Source organism: Berghia stephanieae, chromosome 1 (genome assembly GCF_034508935.2).
Source record: "Berghia stephanieae isolate SIO BIC M18660-M18661 chromosome 1, UCSD_Bste_1.3, whole genome shotgun sequence".
NCBI lineage: Eukaryota > Metazoa > Mollusca > Gastropoda > Nudibranchia > Aeolidiidae > Berghia > Berghia stephanieae.
The window spans coordinates 22,503,357-22,513,192 of record NC_088360.1 but is presented as its reverse complement, the minus strand read 5'-3'; the positions used below and the strand labels follow the sequence as shown (position 1 = coordinate 22,513,192).

General features: G+C 35.4%; 1 protein-coding gene and 1 long non-coding RNA gene across 2 annotated transcripts in view; one reads left to right on the top strand and one right to left on the bottom strand.

Moving 5' to 3' along the window:
• The first annotated feature begins 1,089 nt into the window (after nucleotides 1-1,089).
• Nucleotides 1,090-9,836, top strand: part of LOC144970443 (uncharacterized) — a 57,804-nt gene continuing 49,057 nt past the window's right edge. The window contains exons 1-2 of the mRNA XM_078910093.1: nucleotides 1,090-1,207; nucleotides 4,714-4,913. Of these exons, the coding sequence (XP_078766219.1) occupies nucleotides 4,800-4,913 (114 nt within the window). The 5' untranslated portion in view covers nucleotides 1,090-1,207; nucleotides 4,714-4,799. The remainder of the gene's footprint in view (nucleotides 1,208-4,713; nucleotides 4,914-9,836) is intronic.
• Nucleotides 8,081-9,836, bottom strand: part of LOC144970449 (uncharacterized) — a 2,747-nt gene continuing 991 nt past the window's right edge. Inside the window, exon 2 of the long non-coding RNA XR_013644960.1 lies at nucleotides 8,081-9,422. This is a non-coding gene — a long non-coding RNA (uncharacterized LOC144970449). The remainder of the gene's footprint in view (nucleotides 9,423-9,836) is intronic.

Genomic DNA, 9,836 nt, shown 5'->3' with positions numbered 1-9,836 from the left:
CGACGCATCTCTCTTTAGGCAGAAACGTTTTACTTCATACCGACGTCTACTAATATACAGATCTGTTAACCCAAATTGTCATGGGCCGACGTGCATTTATTTTCAGGTCTGACAACCCAATTCCTTATGGGCTCATTGTTGTAATGGGAATCTCAAAAAATTGACGCGAAATATTGTCCATTACATCAATGTTAAACTAGGCCCATAAGTGGATTCGGATGTCAGACCTGCATATATGTACACGTCGTGATTGGGCAAATGGTTGTCAATGGAAATAGTCTCAAACCAGCGCAAACGTTTGTCCATTGTAATAATGTTACAACAACCCCCCCCCCCCCCCCAAAAAAAAAAAAAAAAAAAAAAAAAAAACCAACAAAAAACAAAAAAAAAAAACAAAAACAAACAAACAAACAAACAAGCAAACAAAAACAAAACAAAAAACAAACCATTCGGTCATCAGACCTGCAAAGATATGCGCGTAGCTTCATACTCAATGGATTAATTCATCATTATCTTTAGACCTTAAATTATCCACAATACCAAACTACCATGTAGGACGGGACATGACGCCTGTTAGGCGATATTTCATTTTTTCCCAACAGAGACAGCGCTGTTAATGGCCTGGTACTCATTTTACACCTGAGTGTGGTCAGAGAATCTGAGTAAAGAGCCTTTTCCAAGGACTCAACTAAGCGTCGAGCGAGGCTCGAACCCAAGACCTTCCGATCCGAAAGCGAGTGCTATACCACTAGACCACATCGCCGCACAAATGGGAATCGTTTAAATCCACAGATATTATTTCATGAAGAGTTTTTTTCTGGCCAGTTTTTAGATAATGGCGTTTTGTCAGTGTTTAGCAGACCTGGTGTTTACATTGAAATAATAATAATAAGACATTCCCTATGAAGAGATTGAGTGTGCTTGTAGCTCAATGGTTAATGCGCTATTACTTTGGACGACAATAAGAGAAATACCACGCGGAGTAAGGATTATGACGAGTGTGAACGGGACACACACACATCCACACCCACACACACACACACACAGACACACACACACACACACAGAGTCGTGGACAAGACCCGTACCGTTACTTGACAGAGTTCCGTGTGCGTCCCGAAGAGACCAACGACGAGTCGATTTGGATTTGGAGTATTTGTTGTTATTGCTGGTGTCCTCATCACGTGATCAGTGAGTTGTTGGATGGGTGAGTAAAGACAATCTAGTGGCGAAATTCTGATGTATATATATATATATATATATATATATATATATATTATATATATATATATATATATATATAAACAAACAACAACAAATGACCTCCTCCCCCTCCCCGCCCCAAACAAAAAAACAAACCTACAAACACATACACGCACACACACACACACACACACACACACACACAAAACAAAAAAAAATAAAAAAATTATCAAACAAAAAATCCCAAGACAAACAGAAAACCAAAAAAAAAACAAAAAACAAAAATAAAACAAAAACAAACCCCAAACCAAACAGAAAAATAAAACAAAACAATCAAACCAAAACAAAACAAACCAAAGCAAAACAAACAAACAAAAACAAAACAAAACGAAACAAAACAAACAAACAAACAAACAAACTTATTCAACATTGTTGTGGTGGACAATTAATATTTGGTGCTGGTTTCAGAGTTTTTTCCATTATAACAATGAGACAATAATAATTTGGTTTATCAGACCTTCAATTAAGTACACGTTGATCATGATCAAATGTTACGTAAATAAGCTCTATGTCAGTGCAATAGTAATCTTCAAACATTTCATGGAATCAGAATTTTTGATTCCAAATTTTTGGTTTATTCAAAACTGCTACTCTTTGAATTAGGCTATATTATATATTTCCGATAGACGAAATAACATTTTTCAACAAATAATTTAAAACTTATCTCCCCTTGGTGTTTGTAACATGTAAATAATTGGAATGAAATCATTATCCTCTACATCTTAAATACTATTCACGAGTTGTCTATGGGTAAAATCAAATCATATTCTACGATATTTCAGTGGAGGCAAATTTAGATAATTTAATCTTTCTAAAAAAAAGACAGATGTCGAAAGTCAGGCAAAAGTCTCGTATCGCGTCTTTGTACGTTCTCAATCTTAACAAACTGTCGCTTAAATACTCCAAATACTATTTCCATACTCTAGACAACGTCTTAGGACAGACTTATAAAGTTGGACAAACTTTTTAAAATCAAGACAGCTAAAGCTTCTGTATATAATTCCAACAAGTTTGTTTGCTCTTTTTATAGATAGTATGAAGTTGACATCACTTGGCTCTTTGTTATTGCTTTTTGCCATCCGCGTTTATGAGTAATTCTTACTAAGCCAGACTATAAACGTCCAAGGTTACACATAGTTTTGTGTGTTGGTCCGTTATACTTCCGGAAGGCAATGTTGTGGGCTTATTAGCCAAGCGCATACTATCTATACAATCACATACTATTATTGGTAATCAAAAAACAATTTATTATTAAAATGTTCCTGAAGTCGCTCTCTGAAATAGGATTCAACAATCGTGACGTAACTTCCCTCGTAATGACGCATAGTAACTTAGTAACTGGTTCTAAACTATAGGAACAATGGCTGACGTGCAAAAGTTATAGCCAGCATGAAGAATAGAAGTACCAATTTTCTTTGTTTAGAACCAAGCTGCTCGTTGCTGGGCGGACGTGACATCAGACTATTGAATCCTATTCTAGTTGGTAGAACAGTTATAATATTGTCATCTGCGATATATGCATCACAATGCGATGTTGTATTTGGAGTGAACGTGCGGCTATAATGCGGTCTAGTGGTATGACGCTCGCTTTCGGATGGGAAGGTCCTGGGTTCGAGTGTCGCTCGGCGCATAGTTGACGCCCTAGAATAGGATCTTTACTCATATTCTCTCACCGTACTCAGGTGTAAATGAGTACCTGGACGTCAACAGCGTTGTCTCTGTCGAAAAGAAAATGTAATATCGCCTAATAGGCGTCATATTTCGTCTACATGTTATGTGTTGCTGTTGGTCAGTGACCCTTTGTAAAGCGCTTTGAGCACGTGTAGTGGATATTGCGTTATTTAAAGCTCAATTTTTTTTTCTTCAGAAAACTGACCTACAATTGTCTTCAACAGTCGTGACGTCACTTCCCTCGTAATGAGGCATAGTAACTTAGTAACTGGTTCTAATCAATCGGAACAATGGTGGACGCCCTTATGAAATAATTCTTCCACGAGCATAAAAGTGTATCCAGAGGAGAAAAACATTATAAATCTGATCATGTTTTAATTTTTATACATTCTGTTCACATGACATGTGAAAAATTTCTAGCCAGCATGAAGAATGAAAAGTACCGATTTTCTTTGTTTAGAACCAAGTTGCTCGTTGCTGGGCGGATGTGACATCAGAGTATTGAATACCATTGGTTTAAACCACGGATATCTGTTTGTATTGATGCGTCTCATTGAGAAGAACAACTGCTCCTGTTTTGTCAAACAACTTGCTTCTCAAATACGCTTCAACAGTCGTGACGTCACTTTCCTCGTAATGACGCATGGTAACTTAGTAACTGGTTCTAAACTATCGTATCAATGGCTGACGCACTTATGAAATATTTCTTCAACTAACATAAAAGCGTATCCAGAGGGGGAAAAAAAAGCATAAATCTGATCATGTTTTGACTTTTACACATTCTGATCACATGATATATGAAAATTTCTAGCCAGCATGAAGAATAAAAAGTACTGATTTTCTTTATTTAGAACCATTATGGCCGCCGTTGCTGGGCGACGTGACATCAGACTATTGAAACCAATTGCCAAATCTTAACCTTTTAAAACGGAAAGCAAAAGTTGTGACGTCACATTTTCCTCTCTTCCGGTTAAAAACTCAATGGAGATTGGAACCAGTATCTTGACGTCACACTATTATTCAATATTTGGAACCTGGTTCACACCAACATATATTACCGTCTCGGGGCGACGGGTAACATAAGAGTAACATTGGTTCACATCTTTAGCAATGTTTGGCTCACTGACTTACAGCCTTTCGTCTCCTAATCATTCGACTGATACACCTCGGCAGCTTCTCTAATTCTATAGATAGTATGCGCTTGGCTAAAAAAAAAACAACTCACGACATGGCCATCCTGAAGTATAACGGACAAACACACAAAACTATGTGTAATCATGAACGTTTATATGCAGTTTAGTGAGAATTACTCATAAACGTGAATGCCAAAAATCAATAACAAAGACCCGAGTGACGTTAACTTCGTTCTATCTATTGACAAACTCTATCCATTTGTCTAAACCGCACCGGAACCCTCTAGGACTTATAGTTTGACGTATTTTTTCTAGGTTTGGGTAGAGTCTAGTGAGTTGTCGTTAGTAGAGTTCAAGGAAACAAGTGATTCCATTGGTTGACCTATTGAATACAACTCACGATTTGTTTTCTTTTGTGGCCACAGACTTGTCTTTTGACGTCTTTTTTTGATCAGTGTCAGGCTATAATTTAAATTTCGCGAAGTCCCAGGTTGGAGAGTTTTTGCCAAGATGAGGGTCATTTAAATCGATCGATATTTGAAGGATGAGTTATCTGGCCAAATTTTAGAAATGGGGTTTTCCATGTTCTACTGTAGTTTTTTTTTTTTTTTTTTGACACAAATTTAACTTTTTCTATTTCATAAAGAATTACGTCATCAAGTATATCACGTCACATGGATAGGTGAGGTCACCATTTGAACAGAACGTTGTTGACTAGATCATCACGGGAGGATGAACGGAAAACAACCCTCTTTGTTCTGGGAACCGGAAGTTGATTATGAGCAGGATCGATCCTGGGAAAGGGCACAGAAAAATCTCTTCCTGACATATTTAAGTAAAGAAAAGGTAAGTTGTTTTAACTTCTTGGAAAAAAAATTTAAAGAGTAGTAGTAGAATAATAATAATAATAATAATAATAATAATAATAATAATAATAATAATAATAATAATAATATAATAATAATAATAATAATAATAATAATAATAATAATAATAATAATAATAATAATAATAATAAGAAGAAGAAGAAGAAGAAGAAGAAGAAGAATTTAATGTCAATACTTTAATCCATCTCTTCACTTTGCCACTTCTCTAGTACGGTTTTAAAAAAAGATAAATAAAGTCTATTATTATTATTATTATTACTACTACTACTACTACTACTACTACTACTACTACTACTACTACTACTACTACTACTACTACTACTAGTATCACTACTACTACTACTACTACTACTACTACTACTACTACTACTACTACTACTACTACTACTACTACTATCACTACTACTACTACTACTACTACTACTACTACTAACTACTACTACTACTACTAGTAGTTAGTACTAGTGTAGTAGTAGTAGTAGTAGTAGTAGTAGTAGTAGTAGTAGTAGTAGTAGTAGTAGTAGTAGTAGTAGTAGTAGTAATAATAATAATAATAGACTTTATTAATCTTTTTTAAAAACCGTACTAGAGATGTGGCAAAGTGAAGAGATGGATTAAAGTATTGACATTAAAAATACACAGAAATCAACATTAAATAACGTATAAGTACCTGAAAATAAATTAAATAAGAATGTATCTATTACATTCAATATAGTAAATATTATATAGATGTATAGATATAGATAATTTGTAGGATTTATAGAATAAAAATAAAATTGGTTATTGATGAGTATATTTGGTATCACAATTGAAATAATCTAAAAGAAAATGTTTGTCCAGATTACGAATTAAATTCATAATTTTAAAACGTCAAATAAAATATGAAGACTTTAGTGTGAAGAATGGAAAGTGAAAGGGGCAGTTTGGCTCAGCGGTGCGGTCTTTGCTTCGTACCCAAAAAGTAACGAGTTCGATCATCCGCCGCTGCGTTGTGTGGCCTTGAGCAAGTCACCTAGCCCTAGCTCACTTTTCGGCGCTGCACTGCGGCTGACGCCTGGGTTATTCCAGCCTTCCCTTGGAATAGACCCTAAAGACAAATTTCCCCTTGGGGATGAATAAAGGGAATTTATTATTTTATTTATTTATTGTTAAATGTATTTCCATGTTGAAACCTTAAGTTTCTAGCTTTTAATTTGTTTTAAAAATAATTCGCGTATCCAGAGGGGAAAAAAGCATAAATCTGATCATGTTTTGACTTTTACACATTCTGATCACATGATATATGAAAAGTTCTAGCCAGCATGAAGAATAAAAAGTACTGATTTTCTTTATTTAGAACCATGATGGCCCCGCCTCACCCCGACATAAAACCCGATTGTGGTATTACGTCACATATTAAAATAACCGTTTAAGAACCTTCTCGAGTTGTCAAACAGTACGTTTGTTATTAGTAATACATTATCATAACTGAAATCATAATGATATAGATCTGTATTCTACACAGTTAGAAGCCATATCACGCGTTGGTCAAGTCAAATATTGACCTTCTGCTGTTCGTGTTTCAGACAATAGGATTCCACAGTCTGACGTCACGTTCGCCTAGCAACGAATCGGCTGGCTCTAAACAAAAAAAAATCCGTGCTTGGTCCGGGCAAGGAATAATTGGAAAATCGCTCAAAAAACAATTTTTATCTTAAATATGGTCCAGTGTTTTGTACCAGATTGTCTACACCAGTCAGAGAGTCACTCCTGCAAGTTTTACAGATTTCCAAATGGACAGGCAGACAAAAAATTGAAGAAAAAGTGGATCACTTTAGTCAGGTAAGCACGCACGCCTCGTCGAACATTTGATAGAGTTTCGTAGTCCAGATCTAGGTCAAGTTCTAGCTTACGTAGACCTATATTTTATGATTAACGTGTACAATTGCACGAAATTATAAATAAAAATACATTCCAAACTAGGTTTTTATTGAAGTTGAAGCAAAAATGATATCTCAATCGTTTTGATGTTAAGGCTGATAAACTGAATGAGAGTTAAGTTCTACTGATAAGTGATATTTTAAAAAAAAAAGGAGAACAAGAAGAAAGAGAAGAAAATATTTGTTAAAATCTTACTTTAAACTCGATACCTTTATGGCAAAATGAAAATAAATAAATAAAATAACGCAACCTCTCCCCCCCCCCCCCACCCCTCACGCAGATATCTCTCTCTCTCTCTCTCTCTCTCTCTCTCTCTCTCTCACACACACACACACACACACACAAACACACATACTTTCCTCTTTTTTTTGGAAAGTTTCTCTGATTCTCTGTCATGCCTCCCCTCCTCGACAGCCGAGGTGGCAACTCTGTGTGAACAAAGCAAGATGGCGGCAGGGACCTCTCTCCTTTACCTGTGCCCGATTGTTGACACTCCAAAGTTTCCATCACCGCACTGTCCAGTACAGTACTGACTGAAATAAAGAGAAAACGCCAGTCTTGCCACACTCAACCCCAAGATCAACTTTAACTGTGTAAATTTAAGAATTCATATTTTTATATATACCTAGTCAAAATCATCAAAAGAAGTAATGAGGAAGTGCGACATTTTGCTGAATGTGCGATTTCATAAAAGACAGGCGAGAGACCCACCAGTAACCTAGTCTCTTGCACACCTTTGATTTATCATGCATTGAGCTGGTGTCAAACAAGATAGTCTAAAACAAAGTACTTATCAAATTAAATAATATACCCAATATTCCCAACAGAATTATTGTTTTTTTTTTTTTTAAATCTTTTCATTTCAGGAGAAAGGACAAAAGATCCAACATCATCATCAAGAGTGTGTTCTTGTCACTTCAGAGATGATGACAAAGCCAACCTCCCTGAATAGTTTGACAGAAATAATTGTTTCCATCAGAGCCAGAAAGAAAGAAAAGAAAAGTGACACAAGGAATTCCCACCCCATCTCAATTGGCACCAACATCAAGAAGTCCACCACCACCACCACCACCATCATCATCATCATCATCATCATCATCATCATCATCAGCTCAACTCTCTTCATCATCATCACAAAGTCCCACCTTTAAAAAAACCAGATTCCTCATCATCATTATAATCCTCCTCATCATCATCCTCATTATCTTCTCCCTCATCATCATCTCAACTCTCGTCACCATCATCACAGGATTCCATCTTTTAAAAAAAACAGATTGTAGAACAAGTGAGGATATTTAAATAGAACAACAAATTTAATTCAAGAACAAGAAATTACAGACAAAAATAAGGAAATAGCTAGCTTTAAAAAACCCAACTAAGTTAGATTCAACGCACTTACACTGTTTCAAGCCTTACAGAAAAAGTTCTTCGAATGGAGACAGGTGTACATTGTTTTAAAATATTTAATATTATTGTTCAATATGTTGAGTGCTTTAGAGGTAACATTATTTATTATAGTGGATGGGAAGTTCAGGAAGAGACAGTTGCATTAAAAGACCAAATTTTCATTATTACACTTATGAAACTTAGACAGAACTACGCTAACCTTCATATTTCACAATTGTTTAGCGTTAGTGAAAGTACTATAACAAATATTATACAAACTTTTATTCATGTTTTACATAAGCCATAAGCTTCTCTTTGAAAATGTTATTAAGGTTACATGACCTTCTAGACATAAAAATAAACTATCAGCTCCATCATCATTTTTAAGATTTCCAAATTGCAGAATGATCATTGATTGTACAGATGACCAAATTGCTATTCCTAAAGAAATGGATAAACAACGGTTAATTTATTCTTCTTATAGGTCCATGAATTCTGTTAAAGCTCTTGCTGGTCTGAGTCCAAATGGTGTGATAAATTTTATTTCTAAACTGTATCCAGGGTCTGTCTCGGATAAGGTCATTGTACAAAATTGTGGATTACTAAAACTTTTAATTTTAAGCCCTGGAGATTTAATTTTAGCAGATAAAGGTAATAAAGGTAAAACCCCATCCTGATTCAAGATATTTTACCTCAAGGAGTAACTGTAAATATCCCTTCCTTTTTACATAATAAATTTACTGAAAATGAGATTTTATTAACAAAAGAAATTGCTTCATGTAGAATTCATGTTGAGAGGGCTAATGAAAGACTGAAAAATGTTAACATCCTCTCATATATTCCAACCATGTTAAGAGAAACATCTGATATTATTTTTCAATTTGTTGCAGCACTTGTCAATCCCCAGTCTCCTCTTTTTAAGGAGACTGCATTTTGTTAGCTTTGCCATTTATTTTGTACAACACACATATTTTGTTCATCATCATCAAATCACCATTCAAAATAATGGTTTTGTAGGTCCATACATGATTTTACATGATAAACATGACAAATTATGGCATTGTTGTATCAATGTATGTTCAATGTCATTAACAACATTGTTAAATAAAACCACACAAATTAGTTTTGGACTGAATCAACCCAAGGCATCATCAAGATAGATCTGTGGAAGTAAAAGAATAAAAGATTCAAATTTAGAGCTGCGACCATGCTCAATAGGCAAAAAACAAACAAACTAATGAAACGTCTGTTGTGGTCTTGTGGTATGACACTCGCTTTCAGATCAGAAGGTCCTGGGTTTGGGCCTCGCTCGGCGCATAGTTGAGTCCTTGGAGAAGGCTCTTTACTCACAATCTCTCACCGTACTCAGGTGTCAAATGAGTACCTGGCCGTTAACAGCGTTGTCTCTGTCCGAAAAATTGTAATATCGCCCAACAGGCATCATGTCCCGTCTTACATGTTAAATGTTGCTGTTGGCCAGGGACCGCTTGTAAAGCACTTTGAGCACATTTAGTGGATATTACGCTGTATAAAAACTCAATTAAAAAAACAAATTAAGTGATTCTTTCATTCATCT